The 26950-nt window shown below is 36.1% G+C and overlaps 1 protein-coding gene and 1 long non-coding RNA gene across 2 annotated transcripts; one reads left to right on the forward strand and one right to left on the reverse strand.

Annotated features, from left to right (window-relative positions):
* Positions 1–591: 591 nt before the first annotated feature.
* gramd1c (GRAM domain containing 1c) lies at positions 592–21502 on the forward strand. The gene is made up of 18 exons (XM_041232597.1): positions 592–642; positions 1068–1199; positions 3501–3585; positions 4589–4692; positions 5564–5659; positions 6444–6524; positions 9717–9835; positions 11115–11280; positions 13558–13699; positions 14101–14244; positions 14517–14635; positions 15790–15932; positions 17043–17146; positions 17988–18170; positions 18380–18449; positions 18805–18924; positions 19061–19145; positions 19704–21502. Exons 1-18 carry the CDS (start codon positions 592–594, stop codon positions 19758–19760), a joined length of 2001 nt encoding a protein of 666 aa, XP_041088531.1. The 3' UTR covers positions 19761–21502.
* A 726-nt stretch (positions 21503–22228) lies between these two features.
* Positions 22229–25038, reverse strand: LOC121302855. Its single transcript, XR_005947729.1, has 3 exons — positions 24609–25038; positions 24015–24260; positions 22229–22265 (listed from the first exon to the last, which is right to left on the reverse strand). It is a non-coding gene; the product is annotated as an uncharacterized LOC121302855 (long non-coding RNA).
* Between the last annotated feature and the right edge of the window lie 1912 nt (positions 25039–26950).

Genomic DNA, 26950 nt, shown 5'->3' on the forward strand with positions numbered 1-26950 from the left:
AATTCAATTGTCAGAACAACCCTTGGTCCCAATTAGTTTGGATAATATACATTTTACTGTATTGCTCTGCAGAGTCCCAAAATACTAATGCTTTCAGTGGGAATTGATGATTGTAATGTCATTCAAGTAACTGGCTTTACTGTAGGCGGAGGTATTCAATTAATTCAAGATTTCAAAATAACGGAAATAAAATACATTAAAAAAATTCAGAGCAATGACAAATAATGAAAGTACTGAATGAAGCTGATAATAATAATAAAAAGGTTGTTTTATTATTTGAACATAAAAAAAATAAAGTAAAAACAATCATCATTTCATAATGGTCAATTAACTTCATTTGAAAGATGGAACCATACTTGATACAATTGTGTTTCAATGTCCAGCAGCTGTTTGAAGAAAGCACATTTCTAATGACTTTCTATTATATATAATATTATGGTCTGCACAACTTCTTTCAAGTTGCTACCCAGCTGTTGTCGAAGTCGAACGTTGCAGTCACGAAGGAAGCAGGAGTTTCCGTTGCTATAGCAGCCGCAACTTTAAAGGTACAGCGTTGATGGAGGAGAAAATAATAGCAACAACGTGCACACGATGGACATCGATAACAGCTTGCAGTGTCTCGAAGAGCAGCTGCAATCTGTGGTAAGGTTTCTTCATAACATGGAATACACTGGTTGAGAGCGACACCGACACGTTAGTGGTTTAAGATAATGCATACTTTATATAGACTTTTGGTTCAAGTCAATATACCCACAATATGATAAAACATGTGATTTTATGTCCCTCGTAGAATCCCTTAAAATCACACAGAAGGTATGTTTTATGAACTAATATGAAACGATTTCATATATGAATTTACCATTCAGTGTAATACTGGAAGTAGGCCTACGGTTCGGAGTCGTTCCGCGGACACGATGCACATATATAATTTTAATTAACGACGAAATGTATACAATAAAAACAAGTTACAGTAGGTGTTACATCAACATTGAGTGATATCTATTTGAGCAGATATACGCAAGGTAATGATGTGTCAAACTAAAACGTGTAACTTAACCCTGGTTTAGGCGATACGCGAAGGAGATCAAGAAGCAGCTGAAGAAGAAGAGGAAGAAGAACAGGGCCCAGCTAACGCGTTTTCTGATATTTTAGTTCGTGAGATTTCACTGTCCACTGGGTCTACTGACAGGGGGTTCTGGGTAAGTCCAAAAACAGACAGGGCACAGACAGGTGGATGGAGGCACAGTACCCTGCCAGACTATTTTTAGTCGTGGTAAAAACCTTTGTCCCAGCGCCACACGACGTCCAGTAGTGGTTAATAGTAAAAAAAAAAAAAAAAAAAAAAAAAAAAAAAAAAATGTAAATAAATAAATCGGTTATAGCAGGTGCGTTCGTAAACTCAATCTGAAACTAGTGCTTCAGATCGGCAATTTTCTCTTTAGTTTTCGAACGACCTAAAACGGTTTAATACTGGTAGTACTATTATTAACTATGATCATTAGGTAGTTGTGCCGTTTAATGTATTTTTTTAAGACGGAAATAACCGTTTTTTTTTTGTTTATTTATATTTTTTTACATGAGTTTTCCACTCTGTAATTAGTACTGCTGCTCCTCAAGATGATCCTGATTGTAATGAAATGTGATCCAAACCACTGATTGTACGCTTTTAACCACACGTGTTTAGAATGTCAGCAGCCAATAGGAGGAAGACATTCCCAAGCCATTTTTAAAATGTTCATATCTAGTCCCATTTATTTCCCTGTGTTGTGAATAAGCCCTTATTGTCCAATGTAACAAAGCAATAAACTGTATTATTATGGTTACAGTAGCAATTATATTTCTAACGCATTGCTCATACCAACACATAACACAAGGTTTGGAATGAGAATTAAAGTATGAACAGCCATTTACAGATAGGCCTAGATTTACAGTTATTATAGCCTTCCAGTTTAAATAAAAGCAAACAAATAAAGAAAAACAAACAAACAAACAAAAAAACAGTCTCCCATGCTTTCCCATGCTTATTCTGTTCAATGTAATTTACCAATTTTAACCATGTGTTTTACAATGCATTACCTAGTTATTTTATGATTTACTATTCTTAACTATGCTTTACCATGAGTTCACAGTACTTATTCAAGATTGTAGTGTCGTATACCACAGTGTGCGTTTGTAAGTGGTTACTTATTGACTAAAAGCTAATATGTGTTTTGCTGCACACTAACTGCACAAATAGTCTACATGGCCCAACAGAAACATAGATTTTAAATATCATTGCAAATATGAATTAGGATTGTCATAACAGTCATGTGTGTACCTTACAAGCAAGTTCCGTACCCCACTGTTGTTATCACTTCTGTGTAAACAGTTCCAGTGTACTCCTATTGTTTTCCCATTAGACTTTCTGCCTAGATGCCAATCATGTTTCTGTTATCAGGGTTATTGTGTTTCTGTAACCTTTGTTTATAGTAACCAGGAAGTCCCATTGAGAATAAAATCTCCTTTGCAATTGAGATGGTAGCTGTTTAAACTGTGTGTGGCTGCTTCTGAGTCATTACTGTAGATGCTACTTTCATTATTAATGTCCCAAAGTATGTCCTCTTTCATGCTGCAATTCATTAGTTGCTATATTATTTATTTATTTATTTTTTACAAATACATACTGTTGGTGTAGGTCTACAACTTATTCTTGATACAAATGGCTCCATTTTTATACTTGCAGTTGTGATGGGATATATGTTACAAACATTTCTTAGAAGGAAGGTATTGACAGTGTCGACCCAAGGGACTTTTTCGACCTGAAAAAAGAAACAAGCACCAGGGGTCACAAATGGAGATTCGATAAAGGGGCATTCAGAACAGAAAATAGGAGGCACTTTTTTACACAGATAATTGTGAGGGTCTGGAACCAACTCCCCAGTAATGCTGTTGAAGCTGACACCCTGGGATCCTTCAAGAAGCGGCTTGATGAGATTCTGGGATCAATAAGCTACTAACAACCAAACGAGCAAGATGGGCCGAATGGCCTCCTCTCGTTTGTAAACTTTCTTATGTTCTTATGTCCCTTACAAAACTTTGTGTAACTTTGCTACAGGAGTTTCTAAATTAAAATAATCTAAGACACAACTTTGAAATTATCCTTAGGGCTAGTCATGAGTGAGGCTTTCTATCGTGGTTGCACAAGCCTTTGCATTCTTTAAAAATTCTTGCCTTTTAAAACCATATTTTCAAAATACATACAAATTCCAAATTCACTGATCAGCAAAAATCTAAATATGTGTCTACTACTTTAAGTAGTAGTTATTCTTCTCTATAAATTGGATGCATTCAATTTCTAAAAGATAATACCATGCATCACACAGCATGTGGCCTATATTCATGTTTAGGACACATTTGAATAGGTTTAAGAAGGTTTTCTATATTGTAGTTCTGATATTACACCACTGTCTAACAACTCGGGAGTTAAAAATATCTAACATGCTAATATTTATGTGTTTCAGGTTCCGATTACCACTTATAAACACAGAAATGAAGAATTTAAGAAACTATTCAAACACATGCTGGAGTCTGAGAAATTAATTGTGGGTAAGAAAGTGATCCCTTTGAATAAATAGGCTGTTTTTCCTTTTTGTCAGTGTGTTTAACAAATGTCTGTACTGTACATATATACATGCTGTTTATTAACAGCAATAAGACACAGCACTGCTCTGAAAATACATTTGGTATACACCACATGATGTTCTATGTTACTTCTGTGACCCATAGGGGGTGATATGTGTCCCTAAATTATATAAACTACAATTAACTTACCTAAACAGCACATACAACCATAGCTTCCAAAATGACTTTGTAGTGATGTTCAGCTATTAACAACATTCTGCCAAGTAATTGAAGCAAATTCTAATCATATTTAACAGAATAGGAATTAAACCCTCCGAATGATGGCAACTGATCTGATTGAGATTAGTCGATTGATTGGGACGTTACCAAGCAAAAATCATAACATAGGAATGGTCCAGTAGGTACCTACGAGCCTACTAACCCCTAAATCTAAACCTAATGTCTACCCCTAAACCTAATCTCAACCCCTAAACCTAACTGTTACCATTAAAGTAATTTTTACTATTATTTCAACACTGCTTTGTAGCACCCTCTAACGCTACTACATCCGACGTCCATTAAACCTACTTAACCTGCTTAAAAGAGTTAAAGTCAAGATTAGATATTGACAGTGGCTCACCTTGTAAAACCTAGTAAAACTGACATAACAGTAACTTTATTGGAAGAAGGGGTACCGAATTAACGAATTTGACCTTTGCTTTTTCTTGAAAGAGGTCATTGAAAGGCAAACAGCTTTCAGGTTACCCTTTAACTTACTGTAGACAATTCAAGCAGTTTTCACCATACGCAAAGTTCAAGCAATGCAATAATTCTTAATTTCAGCAAAGTTGCTTGAAAATGTCTCTAGATGCTAAGCCAATCTTTTTACACAGAGAATAATTGGTTGCATATTTGACACGTCACCCAGAAGTAGGAGAGGATTTTGATTGTGAATAATGCTTGGGTGAATGACATTTTGTTTGTGTAGACTATGCCTGCGCTCTCCAGAGAGACATCCTGCTGCAGGGACGCCTGTACCTCTCTGAGAACTGGCTGTGTTTCCATAGTAACTTCATTCTCTGGGAAACTACGGTAGGAGCTCTAGATATTATGCAAACTGATGAACTCGATTCCTAGGTCAAGGAAATATTGTGTACAGTTAGTTCCTATTGGTTCCTACTGATCCGACTCAGTCACAATAAAAATGACTGTAAACAAGTTCTGTGATAGACTGTACTGATTGACTCACTAGTAATCATTTTTGTTCTGCATGAAAATTGTTTTTGTTAATAGCAAAACGAATTTGTTTAAGTAACATGCAAACTTAGCCTGTTGTACATGACAAAATTTAACCTTACAAAATATCACATCAGCCCCTGATCAAGTAATGTTTTCCTCAGTATTACATTTTCAGTGATGGCACTGTTCTTGTGTTGTTAGGAACAACCTTTCTTTCAACAAATTCCAGGTGGAATAGAATAGGAACTCAGAGGCTCTTTGTTTAAATAGTTTTTTTTGCATTAAGTTCAAGTCATTCAGAATTCTCTTGGTAACAAAGGCATCCTGTCAGGAGGAGCTAGACTTTCCCTAGAGTCCCATCAGAGTTTATGCTTCATTATTACAAACAAGGTGAGTTTCCTTCTGTGTGGACTTCACCTCATTATGTCATGCAGAAAAGGCAGTCAGAAACTAGATACTCTATGCTCTCTGTTATTTATTGTTCCATGGTGGCCTCAGTGAAAGCTTGACCTGAGAGGGAAATCAGGGGAATATCTCTTGCATCAAGCACATTCACCCCTGCTTGTGTTTCTTAGAGAATCTGGGAAAAAACTGAAACATTGATGATTGTTAATTCAGATACAGTGGTATCTCTGAAGGTGCCAGAACAATTAGGTAAGAAACAATATACAAATATATTGTAATCTTTAGGTTGAATCAAGTCATTTATTTTCCCTGTCTTTAGTTAGCAATAGCTTTGAAAGATGTAACCTCAATGTCAAAGGAGAAGACTGCGAGACTGATCCCCAATGCCATTCAGATTGGGACTAACAATGAAAAGGTATTATTGACAAGCACACAAAACTTATAGGAAAAGTTCAGTAAAGGGGCAGGGTACTAATTTAAGTGGCCACACACTAAATACTTCCATTAAATCCATTCCATGTAACTCCCAGTGCATTGTACTGTTTGGCATTATTGTACTTACTGACTGAAGCATCTGCAACTTAGTAGTTCCTAATGCAGTGTCCACGGTATAAGTCTTTAGTTTATATATTTTGCCTTGGTTTCTATGATGTAGGTTAATGACACAAGTCACGATAAACAAAAAGCTACGTTTTCTTGAAATATCACCAGCAGTCACCCATTCAAAAATATGTCTGTCCAACATTCATAAAAGGTTTATAGGCTTTTAGCAATTAGCATTTTTTTGAGAAGCTGAATTATTTTAGCAACTTGATTTTACTTAACAGCTTCTTTAGAAAGATCATAATTTTTTTCTTAAAGTGTTTGAAGCTCTTGAATACAGTTAATTGTATAATACGATTAGATATCATAAAGGTATGTGCAGGACATTCTTCTACGTAGCTAATGCTAATTCACTGGATACTAAGTTCTCACTTACCTAAGGTGTGGTAAAGGCTGTGTATAATAGGTTGTTGACTACAAACATTATGATCTAATTAATGCATGTCTGTGTTTTTTGATACTCTATGAGCATAACATTAGGTAGGTGGTATTGAGAAAATGTTTTGATTAATTGGAAAAATTGGAAAAAAATGCATTAAAAGGGTTGTTAGGTTTATTCATGAATTGGTGAATGTGTCTCCTCTGTTTGCCTGTAGTTTTTCTTTACATCATTTGCTACCAGAGAGAGAAGCTACCTCAGTATCTTCCGGGTGTGGCAAAATGCATTACTGAATAAGGTAAGATAATACAATTACAAAATACTTATTAACAAGATTCTTACATCCAGCTGCTGAGAATACTGTTTTAATGTTGAAATAATAATACATAAAAACAAAAAAATCAGCATTGATATCAAAGTTATCACAGTGGAGAGAAAAAAAACCAAAAAACTTTTTCCGATGACAAATACACAGCTCCTTACCTCACAGAACATGGTCATGCTGCAGTATTTGGCATCAAACAAATGCTTAGTAAATGAATGTACAGAGGCTTTGAATATAATACAACTATTACATTCTGTAAATGACAAATAACATTGTCATTATAACATTGAAAATAACTGCCAATATTAAATCATACTGCCAAGTCATAGGAGCCACTTCAGTTGGAAATAATTTATCTTTGCGAGCAACCAGGACAAAAGTTGACAGAGGATGGGAGACTTTTTATTACACAGAGAGTGGTGAGAGTATGGAATGAGTCACCAAGCCATGTAGCAGATGCTGAATCATTGGGATGCTTTGAGATGCAAGTTTTGGGTCAATCAGCTACTAGGAACCAGACAAGCAATTAAAGGCTGAATGGTTCTTAAGTGAAAAAAGTAATTTCTTTTCACATTTATTCTGTTTTGCTCTTATTGCTCAAGTATTGTGTTTTTAAATATACCGTGTGTGTGTGTGTGTGTGTGTCTATATATATATATATATATATATATATATATATATATATATATATATATATATATATATATATATATACTTCATGTTGTAAAAGAGCTGCTCTTCCACTCTCGTTGCCTACTCCAGATAAGTGTCTATATTTCAGGATTCTGCTGAGTTAGTGCCCAGGGGGCGTAAAGTAAAAGTGTGTGTGTGTGTGTGTGTGTGTGTGTGTGTGTGTGTGTGTGTGTGTGTGTGTGTGTGTGTTTCGCATTTCTAGGTGAAAAACGCTAGAAAAAAAGTCGCTACATTTACAAAATATGTGGCTTTACATAATCTCTGTACGAAATTGCAGTGCCCGGTGTGAAACAACACAAAATAATAAATGAACATAGCATCACAAAGTAGCACTATAACATTAAAATGTTCAATTAAAAAAAAAAAAAAAAAAACCTGAGTTACAAGCTCTTGCAGTGTCTAAAAAAATAACCAAATCTAAAATATGGACAGGAAAGCGTAGTCAGTCAGACTGTGCAGGCTGTATCAGTCTTTTAGATATGCATTAGTGACTTCTACAGTATTTTAAGGCATTGCAACAGCAATCTTGTAGGACTGGTTTTGACATCCAAATATAGTACAGTAGGTGAGGATATAACAGGAACTACTTGTTTACTCGGATATTCATGGCAGTTTGTCAAAAGGTGATATAATACACCTGCAGAACTGGTTTGTCCTTAGAAATACCTGCTGCCATTTGTGTTCAGCATTTATTTCAAATGAACAAGGGATCTATCTGTTAACAACAACAACAAAGGAAATGTAGTGATTTAGGAGGAAAGCGTTATTCTAGATGTATGACTAAGTTGAACCAGCACTTGCTGAATGTTGTGTGTATTTAAATGTTAGCAGCTTTAAACAACAATCAAGGGAAATTACAGTATATGCACGTACATGACGTGTCAAATAAAATAATGTATGTATGAAATATGGGGACAGATGTACCTGACAGAGTTCACAGTTTGCAAGACATTTCCAAAGCCTTCGTGGTCGGGAACTTGTCCACATGACCGTTGCAAAAGTTATCAGTAAATACGTCTAACACGCACACACACGCACCTAATTGTATAGAACTTCCGTTTTGTTTGTTCGTGGCCAAGATGTTTTTTTTGTTTTTTATTTTTTTTGTAAATGTCCGTCACGCCTCGACATGGTGACTACCTTCAGTTTGTGTCTTCACACCCCGAGTAACTGTCGTGTTTTGTTCCTGAGTTTCATCTTAATTATACACATAACGACAAATTAACAGCAGTCTACGTCATATTTGTAAAAGGGAAGCTGTCTTTTTAAAAACTTACCTTTGTGAAAGATAGGGCGGGGCTGCAATTACGCGTCTTCTAGATTGAAACAAACAACTTTCCTAAACTCGCATACTTCTGCAGTAAGCTGTGGGTTAATGTAACTTTACTCAACAAAGAAGCTCGGCCGCAGGTAAGACTGACAGTTCATTTAAATGAGTAGATTAATTCTACATTTGTCAACTGAGACTTTTAGATAAGCACGAACTTCCTCGAAATACTACACCATTTAGAGACCGAGACAGACCGACAGAAAATAAGTGGTTGCTGAATTTGAAAATCCAAAAATAAATAAATAAAAGTATTGTACTTGGGGTACATTTTTGACACGATTTAAATGCCTGTTTATGTTATTATTGTTTGTGTGTTTAACGGTAGGCGGTACGTAGGTAAGGTTTAATTCAGGGGTAGTAAACTCCTATTCGGGAGTGCTCTTCCATTACTGGTGTATTGGTATATTTACATGATTTAGAACATGGTCAGGTTTCTATTTAACAAAATGACACTTGTAACAAAGAAAGACCTGGACGGGAGGTATTGCTGCTGTTATCAACCAACACTCAGACCTTGCGTGCAGTCGGCTCAGCACCCAACCGTACTCAATAAAATACTTCTAACATTAACATTAACATTAACATTATATATATATATATATATATATATATATATATATATATATATATATATATATATATGATAGCTAGCTAGATGAAGTCATTACATACTTTTGTAATAATACCTTTTTTTTTTAAACACATTCAACACATGACAGTTATTGTTATTGGCGTTGATTTGCTATAATAAACTAATAGATTACGAATATGTAAATACGGTAATGTAAATGAAAAACAGGAATCTGTGTGAAGGCAGAATGTGTGTATGGATTTACAATCGGTTTCAGAATCCGTATCATCTTTCATGTGATCAGAGGTTAACTAATGGACTTGAAACACTGTTGTGTTTGTCCACAGTACTGCTTGTTGTACTGTAGCGCGGTGTTGCTGTTCTTTCATGTCACATTTGTTGTACTTTGCTCTCCTCCCCCTCTCACACACTTTTCATGTAATTGTATTGTGCAATAACCTGATAACCACAAAGAAGTCAAAAGGTGACGAGCCAGGAATGGCTTGCGGCATGGTCAGGGAGCACGTACAATTAATGTTCAAATTTAAAACGATTGCCTATTTGTTCCTAGAATTTGACAAAGCAAGACTTTTGGCACATGGTCCAGCATAATTATGGGAGAGATTTGGGGTTAAATAACGAAGAAATGGAGAGCTTACAGTTATCCACAGAAAACCTCAATCGAAGTGGGTAAGTGATATTCATTGAATTTGATTTTCCATTGACCACGTGACCACGTAAATGATTTGTAGAATAATTATTTGTTTTGTACTATTCAGTGTTATAGTTGCAAATAACAATGCTTACCCTGAAAAGGGTTTCACTGTAACAGTACACAAAAATGAGCTACAAATACAAAAGCTGAAAAACCAAAAGATTGCAGGGGGTCATTACCCACTAAAGCTTGTGATTTACTTTAATTATCCCTAGCCGGGCAAGGGAATATAGTGGAGGTGGGGATAAGTATATGTTTTGCATATATCTAGAGAGTCGCTTGTACAGCTATCTTATTAAGGACCTCTTTAGCGCAATTATTACAGTGTATTATAATCTTGAGCCTATGGAAGTTGTTTGTATATTGTCTGACTCTTGTCAGTTTAGAATTGTGCATATATTTAGTGAAGTGCTTGTCAGATTGTGGTGAATCTTGCTAAGGACCGTCTATAGCACAGGTTATATAATGTATTCTAATCTGGGGTATATGGAGGCTGTTTTATCTATCAGTCTGGCTTTCTGTGTGTCGCTTTACAGTTTGGTAAATAGACAGTGAACTGCTTGCCCAGGGTGAGGGAACTTGCTAAGCCTTCTTTTGTGCAAATTGTTTACTGCATGTGGATGTTTGTTATTCCACAAAAAAAATGTAAGTCCATAATGTATAGAACTTTGGGAACTGCTTTCTTAAATTGGAGTTTGTGTGTGATCTTGCTGCAGTTATGTAGGAACTGCTTGCAAAATATGTGTGTGCCTTTGTTATTCTACATGCTGTAGATATAGGTTTTAGTGACCGACTTTTTCGTGGTCAAAAAACCTGTTCACAAAACTGGTCTTAACTTGACTGTTTCATTTAGGAGTGCAGAACAAATTAGTTGTAGTTCAGTATTGCTAGTAGTTTAGCATGGTTTGCCAGTGATACAACCTAAGCATGGAACTGGTAAAGCATGACAAACAGTGTCTGTATGTACTGTATATGAGTTCAATACAAGATGCATTTTTGTAAAGTATCTTTTTTTCTCTTTAACTGTGAACACATTGTCACTTACCAATCCACTGCATGTAAAAATTGTGTTAGTTGTTGTGAAACTCCACCAGATACTGTATGTGTGGATCATTAAATACTGTAACTGTTATGGGTAGGCAGGTCACAACTCACAAGCATGTGATGTATAAAGTCTTTCTAGGCTTTTAGCTTTTCTAGCTTTTCTAGACTTTATTTCTGCTTTCAATTTTACTGTGCATTCTTATTTTTCAGGGTTTCAGCAACACACACCAGTGATGAATTTTCTCTTAAACAAGAGAGACGGAGCAGTCTTAAAATCCCACTGATAGAAATGCCAATAGAGGATGCAAGCAGTCCAGCTGAGGGAGAAATAGGATTATCCACAACACCAGTGGTAATAAATGGAACCTCAACACTGGTAAGAAGTCTGTTTTTTTGGAGTTCAAGCCATGATGATTCAAGTTTAAATGGAATACACACAATGGGTGTGTTGGAGTGATGTGGTGACTTGCAACATTAAAAATGGGTACTGATTCAATGCAACTAGGTTGGGCAGCTCTGATCTGTGAAGCTTGGTGGTGTTTAATGTGTTTTCCTGCAGTCCCTTGATTGGCATCTGCATTCTTTCCAGTTAGGTAGCAGCCAATCACACCCTGATTTAAGTCAGTAGATGAACTCAATGGCCTCTAGGTTTTAGAATTCTTTTATTTTTGTATTTTTAGACACTGTTAAAATGTAGTTTTGTTTTTGACAAATGACTACTGTAATGGTAATTGTATACAGTAAATTAAATACCAAGACCACTGGTTGCAAGCTGATGTCGGATCCAGTGTTGGTTGTCATCTTGTACCCTGTAACTGACAAGAGGTCTGGTCATTATGCTGTCATTATGCTGTCATTAGCTGTCTTTCCAGCATTCTGTGTATAAAATGTACAAAGGATTCATTCAGGTAACCTAGCAGGAGGCATGGGTTTCTGAATTGGGAAAACAAGAAAATGGCAAAACAAAGCACAGACTTATTCAGACAAGATAAAATTGTTTATAATTGAAAGAGAATGCACGTACAGCATTATGAAGGTTGAAGTGAGATACTGGGTATTTAAAAAGCTAATTGTAATATTTTCTGGTGATCTTTAGTCGTATTTAAAAAAAATGGTTTCTGTTGAATCACACTGCGTGTAAAATGTAACATTTATAATAACATATTTATTCACAATTAACCACGTCTTCATAAATGTGTAAATGTGATTATTTTAAACTGTTCAGTTTAAAATAAGTTTGTTAGTTTTCTTTCTGCACAGCATTGTAAGGTTTGTCACAATTCACCCTTAGGATGTGGATGTATAAACGTTAAATAGGGTTTGCACAGTTCTGTTTCCAAGATACAGTTTTATAATGTCACTCAGAATTAAGCTCTGACCCTGTTTATTGTTGGAGAATGGGTAACATGTAAACAAATGTGAAAAACAGAGGAATGTTTCTGTTGTATAGAGTTCAGTTATAGTCGGGAGTTCACAATAGCTTTTAACATTAGGTTCTCACCTGAGTACCAGCATAAATGGTTTGGTACGCACCAATCTTAGGGGTCATCATCCAAGTTGCTGTCTAGCTCCACCCCCTCCTGTGACCGTTCAAACAATTGGGATGGCAGTGTAAGAGACCACAACAGTCGTCTCTGAATATTTAAGTAGGAGTCTGAGTTGCTGGTTATTACAGTTTTTAACAAATCATTACGCATTGTCTGCTTATTTCAATATCCTACCACCATACTGCCACCCTGGGGATTCAAAAGCAAAAACCCAAACACTTTGTCTGTTGGTGTTGTTGAACGCGTTAGCTTGACAGCACAACGGTATAGCGATATAACTGAGGGTGAAAAATATATTATTTTAAGTAAATATGTTTTAAGGTTACATTTGGTGTATGCTTTTGATTTTTATGTGTTTTTTCATAAATCTAGATCTGTGTTTATGAATTCTGCCCAGTTACCAATTGGTTGGGTTAATGAAATATAAAAAATGGGAACAGCTTCTCAAGTTGAAAGTTTTTTTTTTTTTTTTTGAGGATGGCAGTTCGGGGAGGGCAGCCCTAAGCCTCCGGTTCACTAGGAATTGTGTAACACCCATGCATTTAAAATGGGTTAGAAAACGATATAGCTTGTTATATCTCCAGTTACGTATTGCAGTACAGTACAATAACGAGAAGCAAGATACAAGCTTTAGAATTTGAGGTATGTTTAAAAAAAAAAAAGAAATACTCAACTGAAAAAAACGAAATATGTCAAAATCCTTTTATTGTGTCACATTGTTATTTTTTATTTTTTTGTTCTAATGTAGTGAACCCCAAAAATATCAATTATGAGTCAGATCCTCTATTTCGCACTAAAACCTGTGTTAAATTAAAACAATTAACTAATTCCTATTGTGTATTCCAGTAATTGGATAGACTTAGAATAAAGAAAAAAGATGACTGTTTTAAATCAACAGAGTGGTACTTCTAATGATATTGTCTGTAGAAAGTAAATCAACTAGAACAGAATTTTGTTAATTGTCATACAAACGTCTAACATGCCATGTTAGATGGCTGCATCTCCTTGTGGCAAGTCAGTTTCAATCACTATATGACAGCAAGACTGCATTGGACAGAATAATATAGGGCTCAGGATAACAGTTGTTTTTGTCTGCTTGTGTTCAGGAGGTATTTGGAGATAATCATGCTGGCAGGAGCCCAGTCATGACCTCCGAGAGGAATGCCAATGATCCTGCACTTTCTCTAGATCTCAATGGAAATGAAGATCTGTTGTCAGACAGGAGCGGCTCTGATGTCAATGAAGAAGGTGATCATTTATGGGTCTGGCAACTTTTGTGTTTGACTGCTCACTATTAAGATGTGTGTAAAGAAGAACACATGAACATAGTTTGGGAGCAGCTAGGAAAAGGGTTTTGTTGACTCTTCCTTTTGGAGTGTTTTCACACAACCCCTTTCCAGAGTGCAGATTCAGGAAATCCCTTGGTTGTGTTCCCACCACATAACTGATTGCACTGAATTTTGAACTGGCTACATATTTTACATCAACTGGTCAAACTTGGAGGATCCCCCAAATCTGCAATATATGCACATTGTCGTGATGTGTCAAGTGGTCCACTAGACCCATATTAGCTAGCCAGTTCACATTTTTGGCAAGTAAGTGTCTCTTACTACAAAACTATAAACTGTTTTTTTTTCTTTCTTTATTAGCAGAAGAGGGACTCTTTGCTAACGATGTACAAGGAAGATTGTATATCAACCGGATATTTCATATTAGTGCAGAGAAGATGTTTGAACTCCTGTTTACTGACTCCCACTTTATACAGCGGTTCATGCAAGAGAGAAAAATTACAGGTTGGTGTTTTCCTGCAGCTGGTAATTTGTAACATAGCAGTTGGTGTACATCTTAATAGTACTTATTGCCAACTCTTTGCTTGTATGGGGGGGTCTTTTTTCTAGTTTTTTCAGTGTTAATGCAATTGATTCATTAGAAACAAAAGTATATAATAAAACATTGAAGGGGTTAATCATTTTGATTGGATTTTTTTATTTTTTATTTTTTTTTAACGTTCTGGCCCTTCCAGTACCCTGCAAAAACACTTAACATTTTTCTTTTGTCCATGTAGGGCTGGTGAGCAGTCCGTGGGTGAGGGACGATAGTAAAAATCAGAAAAAAACACTGAATTACACCATCACTATCTCGAATCCTCTCATTGGCAAGTTCTCAACAGCAACAGAATTGCAGGTGGTGTGCCTTGTTCAGATTTAAGTCTTTCAGCACTGCAGACCTGAAAACATTCTAAGAAAACATAATTTGCCTGGCATTTTTTATTCCAGGCTCTTCGCTTTCAATTTTCATCCCCAGAAGGGAAAATAATTTTTGCACTTGCACTGTCTTTCTGCTGGAAAATGTCATTTATACAGATGGTATTCATACCCAAATACATTTGTGTTTCATCTGGTGCAGCACACTGCCTCGCTGGTTCTCACCGTCTCTGTGAACTCTGTTCTAGCTGCTGCATGTGATACTTTCAACCACAGACATGGCTCTCGTATGTTGATTGTGGGTTGACTTTATGTAGGGGATACTGGAAGTGAGAATGAGAGAGAAACATGAGTGAGACTGTAAGCAAGACTAAACAGCTACACTATCCCTCTTGATCTGTACACCTCCTCACACTGTGTACTCTCCCACTACAGCCATTTGAAACTGTGTAAGCCTTACACAATGTTCTCAGTCAAAGTCGTTAGTTATCAAAAGCTGCTGCAGAAGATGGCTACCCATTGTTTCTGTTAGGATTGGGTACATTTAGCAGTGGTTGCTTGGTAAAGGAACATAAAATATCACAGAGAGGGTTCAGCTGTCTTGTACTGCAAGTCAGGGCAGTTTTAAAATATGTATATTCCATGCTTAGTTATTCTTGAGGTAAAAATACACTTCCTACAGGAATACAGCAAGATGCCAAGGAATGTGTGTAATTACTTGCCCTGAAATATAGATATATATCTCTATCTATCTGTTTATTTTTTTGGTTCATTATAAGCATACGTTGTTATTGCCTTTCAGTTGTCGAGAATAGTAAGAAATGTTTTGAATGACAATAACTGCATTTGCAGTTGTCTGTGTTTCTCTTTCTTCCTGAATGCATAATGGCATATCATTTGGGTGCTAAAACTGGTTTCACTACAGATTATAGGTTACTATTGTTTGTTTAGATAAAAAAAGGAAATCTTAATGTTGATATATCAACTTAGACATCTGTTACAAGAAAATAATTCTCAATGTATGTATAGTGTCTGTAACTATGTATAATATGCACATGCATGTTTTCAGCCACATTGTTCCGGAGGTGGGCTTTGTTTTTATTGTAAAAAACACTAATGCCTTTTCTTTCTCAGACCCTGCACAAAGATAGTCAGCAAGGACAATATTATCTCGTAGACGCTGAAGTGGTAACCCACGATGTGCCCTACCATGATTATTTTTACACATCAAACCGTTACTGCATCATTCGAACCTCTAAACACAAGTGCAGGTTACGGTAAGTGTACCAGGTGTTCATGACAGGCCTTAAATTACACACCATCACAATCTTTATAACCTATCAGATCGCTATTTTGCCATAGAGAATGTCATAATGCACTACTGCTTTTGATTCCAGTAGTATGTGAAATTCCATCACTATGGCAACCATGGAGGCAACCCCAAAAGTAAAAAGCTGAAATGTCTAGATTGAGTCAGGTATTTGAGACTGTTGAGCAAAACAAAGGTGAGGGTTTGTTTAAGCGCAGTGAATCGGGAGAGCAACTTTCCAAATTCTAAAGTAAAATGAGACTTTGTAATCTTTTAGCAGCAAATTATTGCTTAAGTATGGTTTGTCTATTTATTATGCCCCACTAAGGATACATAACACTGGTTTTTCACCATAGTGATAACTCATTTGACACAATCGGCTCAAAAAAGTGTAGGTTACTATTGAATCTTGTTTGCGTTTTACACAGTGCATTTCTTGCCTGTAAGCACTACATTTATATAAAAAAGGGAACTGAAGATCAATTAAATGTACAAGCATTGCATTGTTCCTGGTTTACTTGCACAAGAAATATGTTGAACTCTTTCAGCATTGGTGACTTTACAGAAAGATGAGCCAAGACAACTACTTGCACACGTAGTACACAGTTTTTGTCTTGTACTGAAAAAAACATATGCTGTATATGGACATACATAAATTGGTTTACTGGTCTGTTTTGAGTGGAGTTAGGTCAGTAGTGCAGTAGCATTCTGATGCCATCACCCAAATACTGTTGGATTCTGTGAAAGTACCAACAGGTTTTGGTAAAACAGTTTAATGTGTGTGTTTTTGCACTTGGATTCCACCCCTTCACTTCTACCTTCTCGTCTAGGCTAAAGATTGCTTACAAATGTAAGTACATTACTTTGAACAAAGAACACACATACACCCAGTCAAGGATATAAATGACACGTTGCAGGTGTTTGTTTCATCAAAAAAGTAGGTTTACAGAATGTGATATGTATTTTCTAACAGATATTGGTACAACGTAAAGAAGTTCCAAAGATCTGGCCTTTGTTTCTAATTAGAATTTGAAACTGATGGAAAAGTTGGTCACCAACTCACTTTTTGGGTTTACAGAGTTTCAACTGATGTTAAATACAAGAAGCAGCCATGGGGTCTGATTAAATCCTTCATTGAGAAGAACTCCTGGAGTGGTCTGGAAGATTATTTCAGACATTTAGGTAGGTTTTGCCCACATCACCCTTTTTATAAAATCTAATTAAACAGCCCCAAAACAAACTATGTGCCATCGGCATTTTGTATCACCCAGTACACTGTAAGGCAGGGTCTTAAGAAGACAAATATAAAAAAGCACAAGCTAAGTGTCAATGCTAGGCAACTTCTGACGTCTTCTGTGTGCTGCTCAAGCAGCAAGTTATTTTTTGTGCTTGTGTGAGTTTTACAGTGGATGTGTTTGATTGCTTTATTAACATTTGGACAAGTCATTCATTTTCCCACACAAACCAACTACAGTTTTCCTCATCCCCCATGATTTTGACATACAAGTGATAGTGCAGCAGAGCGAGGCGTCAGCATTTTGTTTTTACTCCCTGGTAAAATGTCTGATCCAAGCACAAAATCGTAACTCTCCATCACACACCAGGTGTGCAGGTATAATTGATATGCCTGTCTCTCTTTACATTGATTGTCTGCTTATTAAGCATTCCCATAAGGGGTGCTTATATGTTCTTGTAAATCCACCATAATTTCCTTGCTCATATTTCATAAACCGTTTACTGTCTTCATATTTTCACTGTTTGGGAAACTGTGTAAAATGTAATAGTACCCCTGTGGCCATGCTTCCTGCTGTTAGCCACATCATGTTCTTTTTTCAAATGACTACTAACTTAGGTGAAAGTAGCAATCATTAGGAGGCAAAGCAAAATGTAAGGAAATGTTATCCAATGTTATCCAGTAACGATAACTGGGAATTCCATTATTGCCCCACTGTTAGGCAGTTGGTGTTTGTTTGCATTATTGCTCAGAATGCTGATCTTCATCAGGCTTATTTCCCCCCTACAGAGTCTGACTTGTTGAAGGAGGAGGCTCATCTGAACCAGAGCACTGCAGACCCCAGCAAGCCAGGCGCGTTGCGGAGGCGAAGGAGGACGTACAGCCGCTCCTTGTTGGACCGTCTGTCCAAACAGTCCCCGAAACAGTTCTCAGCTGGGGACCTTGGAGCAGAGCGCAGTGAGGAATATTCAAGTCAGTGCAGTTTATACATGTTATTATAAATGACTATTTTAAACATTAGGAATTCGTCATGTATCCTCAAAACTACTGTCCAAAATCCTTATCCAGATTTCATTGTAATTTCATTTATCTTTTATGCCATAATGCCCTTGTAAATGAGAAGCGCTGTAAACAGGAATGTTATTGCTGAATGTTTTTAAATTGTGTTTTCTGTTTCACAGGAGTAAACTTGGATCTGAAAAAGACACAGAAATATAACCTCACCAAAATTTTACTATCAATGAGTGTTATGTAAGTTATTTTGTTTGTTTGCTTGTTTATTTGGTCTGCAGAAAAAGTTTATATATTTATATCAGTGTTTTTTTTTTTGGGGGGGGGGGGGGGGGGGGGGGGGGGGGTTGTGGCAGGGAAGGGGTTACTTTTTGGAACTAGAACAGTTTGAGAAGCAGTCATTTTTCTTATGAAGAACACCAACCCTAAAAAGATTTATCAGATTAAATTGTTCTTTGTTTGAAAATTAGGATTATATTTGAATTGCCATTATCAAATGTCATCTAACCTCTTATGAGTAGATAAATATATAATGTTGGATCTCTTATTCTTGCACAATTTTCTAATATACTTTTTTTTTTTTTTGTCCTCTTAGCCTTCTCATTTTGACTCTACTGAACTTGATTTTGTTCTTCAAGCTGTGGGCTATAGAGGACGTCGCACGTAGGATGCACATATCCAACAAGCTCAGATTCCCAGAAAAAAATAATTTAAAGTGAGAAAAATCGTCATGGATTAGTATTAAATGTAATTCAGGAGCTGAAGATGTTAGATTTTAAAACTTCTTTTTAAACACATTGTGCTGAAACCATAGTTTGTTTGTTTTTTAATTTGTATGTTTATTTTTTCAGTTCAACTCCAAATATCAATTCGAAACTGCCAAAAACTGCTAGGTTGAAAATTGTGCTTCAAGAATCTATAGCCCTGCTGGAACAGGTAAAAGTAATTTTATTATATATGAGTATTAATTTAAGTCTCCAGCTTGCCTCAACACATGACCTATGTGGAATACAGCTTTTTTTATTGTCCTAGTTGTTTCAATACTGTTTTAACCTCTGATCATATCAGTGGTACCGACCACAAGCTTTGACAGAGTGTCTTTAGTTGTCACTCAGCAGTATTGTAGCATTTTCAAAGATCCCTGTGGTGGTCTGTGAACAACAACCATTTCAGTGCCACATTGGTTTAACCCATTGGTCATATCAGTAATACACATGGACACATTTACCTGATTTTTTTAAATGTGTAGGATCATTTTCTGTTTGAACTTCATATTTGCAATCCCTTGCGAACATTAATAAACTAACCTCTGTTGCTAGGCATAACAGTAATCAAATGACTTTCAAAAGTCACTTCATGCACAGCTAATTACCAGATGACTCACCCCAGCCACTTTAGTTCCGTTATAGTCACTTGGAACTAGAAAAAGCTGCCTTGATCCAAGAGCTGCTCGTCTCACTGAAATATTTTTCACTTATTGTATTAATTTTTCAGTTGAAACGCTCACTACTGATGCTGCAGACGAATTTTGAGTTTCACAACAAGACGTGAGTGATGTGACAAACCCAGAAAATAAAACAACTCAATAGCTTGCACAATACAGAATGTTTAATTTGCTGCATTAAAGGAATCATTTTTAAATAAACTTTTGCATAATTGGCATTATACTGCTGTTACTTGACACCTTCCAGTTGTCAAGTATTGTGAAAGGGGGATGCTATGATGTTGTTTTTCTGTGACTTAAATCATATATATATATATTTTTTTTTTTTTAAAGGCTGCATTTGAGTAACTTAATTTAAGTAAATGCAGTCCATGTTTTCATTTGACATACGTTTGTTTTCTCATTATGTTTCTGGAAACTGCTGCATTGAATAATTTCATGTTTCCAGTGCCATCTGGTGGCAACACAAGGAACTACAGCAACTACTGTTCTGAACGTTTCTTTTTGCCAGAAAACAGGAGTTTAACCGGAAGTCAGTTTAAATGACTGACTATATAGTCTTACTTTTGTTAAAATTGTAGTGGAAAAAATGTGTTCCCACTCTCGATTTTGGTAGAGTACTGTTCTTAATTTCCCAAAAGGGATGTAAAACTTGAGTTCAAATAGCAGTAAAAGTACTGTAGGGTCATGTTTGACTTTATTCTTATTGTATTTTGACTTGCACATGCTTGGTTTGAGTCGAGAAGCGTGGACCCCCTGTTATAATCTATATCAGAATGATAGCTATACAGAACCATAATAATATTGAACCACTTAAGCAGTGTATAGCCAACCACATCATAAGCCACAATGCAAATGAATATGCTCATAGATCTTTTAATAGCCAGAGAGTAATTTCAAGGGTTTTGAGGATCAGTTCAACAAGCAATGAGTCACAAGCTTTCACTGAAACAAATATCCAAACGTAAACACAGTGTGGGTGCAAGCTTGTAGACAATCCTTAGGATAAGTCTTCTAGAAGTCAGTATTCTCGTTAACAAATGCATTTTACAGTATGTTTATAGATGCATTATTTGTTCAAAATGACAGTGTAAAATTTTTTTAAAAACGTGCACGTTGAAGAATGCAATAAATGTGTGGCTATAGAGGTCAGTATAACAGCTGTGAAAGAGGGTGGTGGGGAAACCAGACTTTCTTTGTGGGTCTGAATTGACATAGCCCCAAGAGAACATGGTAAATGGTGTCAGCAGTTACTATTTATTTATTGTACTGCATACTGTACAAAAACTACTTGAACTGTGTGGTTATCAATATTGCGTTATTGAAGCTAAAAGCCTGTACTTGCAGTAGGTATGGTTTTCATTCCAACTGAGCTCTCAATTACACTTTAGTACAATCATTTATTCAAATCTATTTATAAAAACACTTGAACTGTTTAAAAGTGGTTCTTGTATCCAGATTATTAAATTTGGTGGAGTGACCTTTTAATATATGTTTTGAATGTACAATTTAAAACATACATTTGCGGTGCCTTTTATATGTATTCCTGTAAAATAATTCTAAAACGGTAACCTGACAAACTAGGACTGAATTAGTTTGCAGGTAACCATTTCTAAATGATTACATGAAGTACTTTAATTTATTGTAGGATTGTACTGTGTAACCATAAAATAACAACAAGCTGAAATCGCTTATATGAAAATTGGTTGCGTTTGTCTAAAATAAGTAGTTTAAAGTGGCTCTTGTTTGTTTGTAATCTTTGTTTAAAAAAAAAAAAAAAAAAAAAAAAGTTGTAAAAAAAGTTTAGAATTTAGTACTTATGTTGCTGCTATAAATAAATATTTTTCTTCTAATTTTTAGTGTTCTTAGTGTGTTTGTTTTCGGTGTGTTCACATGTCCATTGATTCCACAGGTAAAGATATGTATTACAAAGCATTTTAGTAGTGGAATTTGAAATGTTCAGATATACTGTGGACATTGAAAGAAAAGATGAATATTTTTAACCCCACTAACTTCACCTAAATTATGCAGAACCATGTCCCTAATACTATAACCACAGTAAACATTCCCAAAACAATTTTTGTGAGGTAATTCAGCCATAGTCTTCCAACTAATTAATTAATTAATCTATGGCAATCTTCTCTGTGTTGTGTATTATTATTTATTTATAAACTTGAGGTACAACAAGGCCAACATTTGGGAACTGTCTGAATATTGGCCTACCCAAAACGAAGTATCCTTCCTGTGGCAAAGTGGTGAGTACGTGCAGGTGAGTGCAGTGCAGAGTGGATTAATCACAGAGACAATGATTTACAGGTGCAGTGGTGTTTATTAAATGATTTATCATGCCCAGAGCCTTATGGCAAAACCTGTAAACAATAATAATGGTGGAAGTGGTACCGTGGCGTGTATCACTTCTGTTTGTAAATCTCACGGGTTTGACCCAAAACCAAAAGTCCAGTCTTTTCTCACCCACACAAAACACAGACACAGTTGCTACAGTGTGTGAATTAAGTGCTCGTGGTGAAAAGACAGTTACTCATTGAAAAGTGAGTGGTGATATCTGGGTTTGATGCTGGCCTGCGGCTGCAGCTCCGGATCCTGTTGGTTATCTTGAAATGGACAATACAAACAAACAGCGTTACAAGACAAAACTAACAAACACTCAGTTTCTTTCACAAATAACAGGGACGACTTCTATGTTGTTGGTAACCACATACAAAGGAAAAGATCACTTTCACTACGCCCCTATTTATACCCTCGCTCATGACCCCTAGGTTAACGAGCGCATCCGCTCCTCCAATCCTCGGATGCACCACGTCTCCCGTCCGAGTCATTGAACTTGGGTGCTGTAGCTCAGCCTCCTTCCTAAATGAAGGCCATTTAGTTAAGGGTACTCCGTTCCTTTTACATAGTGCCCTCACAGGTCGGGAAGGAGATCTAACACCAACAATCGTTCGATCTCTGTCACACTCCACCATAGTGCACCTTATACAAAGAGCCATTCAGTTATTCTGTGCAGAAAAATGCACAGACTATGTAAGTTTGGCTCGGCTATTGATGTGTACAGTACAACAATGCAGGTTTTGAACGCATTTTTCCTGTTACATGGTCAACAGATTTGTATATTTACAAATGACTATTTAAAACACGGGTCAATTAAATTTCTTAAAATAAGTGGATATCTAAATACTTGCATCATTTAATTGGGTGAAGTTGTATATATTTCTGCAAATGTAAATCCACTATGCTAAGGGGTGCACATGCACTGTAAGGTGTTTGATTTTTAGAGCCTTTATACACAAAGGGCACTATTGTAATAATTTCTTGCAGGCAGTGTTTAGATCAATTGAAAATAACCCAGTGTATTATTTTTTTTTTTTTTTTTTTTTTAGAAAGGGAGAATTCTCATGTAAAACTGGACACTGCTGACATTGGTATACTTCAGATAGACCGGCATGTTAACAGAACCATCAATGCATGCAACATTAATAATCTGCATCTACTGTGAAAGCAGCACTGAGATGGCAGACCATCATAGTCGCCAAGATAGACTTGTGGTTATCAATGCTTTTAGACAGTCAGCTCTCAAGATCCTTAGTGGGAGCATGTAACACAATATCATAATAGGGTCCTATTAAACAGTGGTCTCTAAAAGCAATGCAGTAAATTGGCGTCATTGACTTTCTCGGATAAAATGCCCTTGGCTGCATAAAGAATTAGAATTGATCAGAAACAACATAGCTTGCATTGTGATGGTAAACCAATTGACCTGTTTGGTTTTCAGTTTCTCAACCCTTTAGACATTATGTCTAGAGGCAGTCCATTTCTGCTGGAAAATAGACAAAAAAAATTGCGGACATTTTAAGTAGACATCTGTGGAGCTTCTTAAGTGTTTAGTATTTATATTAATAATGGCTTATACAAATGTAAATCAGGTAAACATAATCCTATTAAACAGTGGGTTGAGTACTTCCAATGTAATATATCCAGCATTCTCTGTCAGTAAAATCTTTAGAAACTGACAAATAAAAACGTCACATCCCATGAGACTCATATTTTCAAAGCCTTAACTCCAGTCTTTAATTATAATGGCGATGTAGCTGTGGAATAAGGCAAATCTATGGTACACTACAAATTCTGTGATTTCCAAGGAATTGTGTTATCTGCAGATTCGGACTTCCTGGTGTCATGACCCATGTAGCTGCTATGTATATAATTATTTTGACTTGGTAGAAGCAGCAAATTGATTTTTTCTCCCCTTTTTGTTCTGATTTTACTATAGTTATACCAACTATCAGTATTTAGAGCTTGGAAAATGGAGCACAGGCAAATTAATTTCACGAAGTACAGTAACTCACCTCACCATAAACACTGGAGGAAAAAAACATGCTGTTCACCCCCAATCTGCACACATGGCTGTGTCTTACTGTGCTGGTTATTTGTGTGACATTCTCAATACTGCTGAAGTGGTCCCGTCTTCCAGAAACCTGACCTTCCTGGTCCAGGTGCAGGCGATGATATATCACACAACAGCCCAAGAAACATAACTGAAAACAGCTGGGGCTTCAGATATGCGATCTGACAGCTTGGGGAGGTTGAATCACCTGTTATTTAAAAAAATAAATAAATAACGTAAAGGTCTCTTCCATCACCAAGGTCTCAAGTCCAACATGGCCCCGGTTTATTACACCTCGCGTATTTGTAACATGGTTTATTTTAAATGCGTTATTTATGTCACAGATTTAAGCTGAATTTTCACTGCCGTGTGTGTGGTGGAAAGCATTCTTTCTCAATTAACAATGTTCTAGGGATGATAATTTTAAACGTTTAAAACTTATAAACTCTAAGGAAGTGTTTAAACGTTGAGTAATATGCTAGACGTATAACCGGTCAAGTGGCAAATTTCGCTGAACGCATTTTTAAAAAATGTATTAATTTTAGAAATTTATCACCATAGACAGCAGTCTGTCGCGTATCCAACTGTGCCACAGTAAGGGCGGATATAAAAAGGAAGAGGATTGACAATTGCCTTCAAGTAGGTTTTCTAATTGGTGCAACAGAAAAATTGACAGTGGGGCGGGTTTTATTCTTGGTCGATCTGGCGCTTCATTGGTGCTCTGCGTGTTCATGCTGTAGTGGGCGGGTTATGGGTCTGTCGAAACGAGGTTCTGACGCTTTTTTTATACTAGAAAAAGGTGGTATGTAAATAATTATACCAAACAATCGCCGTGACACAAAAACACAAGTTCAGTACTTCATCATTTGAATTGAAAACATTCAGAATTACTGTGGATGCAGTTAGTGAATGCAGTAAAACGCAAACATCCATAAGAAACAGAACGCTGTATATGGTGACTGTGAATACGTATAACACGATTTTAAAAGCAAGTTTTAATTTTTTATATTAATTCAGAGGACGCATAAGTGTCATGAATTATGTATAGGCTTTAATTTAACAGCAAATCATTTGTTTAAAAAAATGATAATAATCCCTTTATGTAAAAAATGGATTTCCTGTTTGTGCCAATCTGCATTTGATAAATTTTGTAACCTATGTAAACTGTGTTTTAATTTTTTTTTATTATTATTATTCAAAATATTATTATTGGTTTTGTTTTGTGTTTGGAATATAATATAATGTAAATAAATAAATAAAAAAAAAAAGGTTTAGTTTAGTATATTCACTTTGTGCTCACAGGGCCAACACATCTCAATAATACAGCACTAATACAAAGAGAGACATTTACTAAGATAAAAAATAATAATACAAATGCATTTAAAAAGACCAAATTCCCATTGGGCTTATTTTTATTTATTTTTGTAGATTCTATTGATTTTTTAGTATTACATGCAGGACAGCCGCTATAAGCTTAAAAATGTGCAGGGATGAATCTACCGTAATCAACCAATGCCCATAAATTAACCCATCAAACATCTGAATCGAGTGACAGGCCTAATTCAATATATACTTTGGTTTTATTTTTGTTTTACTTTGTTGTTAAGTCTTTGCGATGTTAAAACTTTATTTGCTTATTTAGGGGTTCTTTGCTTGCTAAATACTGACCAGGCCTGTCGGTATACATCAGAATGTAATATAAAGAGTGTGTATATGTAGCTGTGGTTTAAACGTTTAAACGCTGACACCTGCACAGCATTTAAACGTTCAGAAAAATGTACCAAAAGATCATCTCTACAAAGTTCCACTGACTAGTGTCCATCTCTCCCTCTGTTAGCCAGTTAATTCAGTTCAAATAATAATGTTTACTAAATAATTCCGAGATCTGGTTGAGTTGGTATGGCCCATTAATGTCACATAATTTTGAGCACAGCTTTCATACAGTATGAAACAGCCTTTTTGAATGAAAAATAAGTAAACTTGTGTCCAATTGTAGAACCAGCACTTTAAGTAACTGTTTTGTGTTGGGAATGTTCTCCCAGGGGAAAAACAGTGAAAACTACACAATGTGCTGGGATATTAGTTTCTTGCAGTACTGAATATGAAAAAAAAAAATCCCTGTCTTAGAAACCTTATAGAGAGAGAGAGAGAACAATAATGTAACGTCAACAACACAAAAAGTGCCAGTTTTCACTTTAGTATCGTCGCCTGTCCTTCAGAACAGATATATAGTTTTACTTGCAGTTTCTATTCAATAACTTCAAGCATTTTACTGTTTATTAACCTGATGTACAACAAACAGGACAACAGCTGTAAAGTGCTGTAGCAAGCGAAAGAGTTCAGTAGAGCTTTCCAGTCATGCATTTCCTTTCACTACAGGCAGCAAATGTGCAGGTTTCAAACATGCATTTGAAAGTTGCATTATGTTGTCCACTTGTTTAAAGAAAGTTCTCCATTTGCTACCAGAAATCATGTTTTGAGACTGCACATCTGGGACCAATAAAGACAAAGGAAGTGCAAGATTTATAGGATTTATCTGTTAGTTACAACCACTTTAAATCATGAACTGACGAAGGGCAAAAGCTTGACCAGTTGTTTTTGATTGATACTTTAAAAAGTAGCTTCAAATCTATCCAAGCAGGTGTTTCGATACTGTCTTTAGTTGTGCCCCTGTTAGAATGAAAGAAATCCTACCCCATATCCACACAGCTTCTACATTATCACTTTACAACTGAAGATGTGCCAACTTCCCTTCCCACTAAATTCTGAACAACTGCACTGCTCTTAAATAAAGTTGTTAATTAACAGTTGACATGGTGTGTATTAATACCTCTGAAACTTTGGAAGGGGGGGGCAACCATGTGACGTTATGTCATCACCGACATAAGACCCACAGCA

The sequence above is a fragment of the Polyodon spathula genome, chromosome 30 (assembly GCF_017654505.1).
Source record: "Polyodon spathula isolate WHYD16114869_AA chromosome 30, ASM1765450v1, whole genome shotgun sequence".
NCBI lineage: Eukaryota > Metazoa > Chordata > Actinopteri > Acipenseriformes > Polyodontidae > Polyodon > Polyodon spathula.

What these genes read in the sequence shown, in the direction of transcription:
- gramd1c (XM_041232597.1), top strand. Translation starts at nt 592, where the DNA reads ATGGACATCGATAACAGCTTGCAGTGTCTCGAAGAGCAGCTGCAATCT. An exon ending in GCAAGAGAGAAAAATTACAG is followed by an intron (nt 14,245 to 14,516) that starts GTTGGTGTTTTC and finishes TTGTCCATGTAG; the next exon opens with GGCTGGTGAGCAGTCCGTGG. An exon ending in AAACACAAGTGCAGGTTACG is followed by an intron (nt 15,933 to 17,042) that starts GTAAGTGTACCA and finishes TTGGGTTTACAG; the next exon opens with AGTTTCAACTGATGTTAAAT.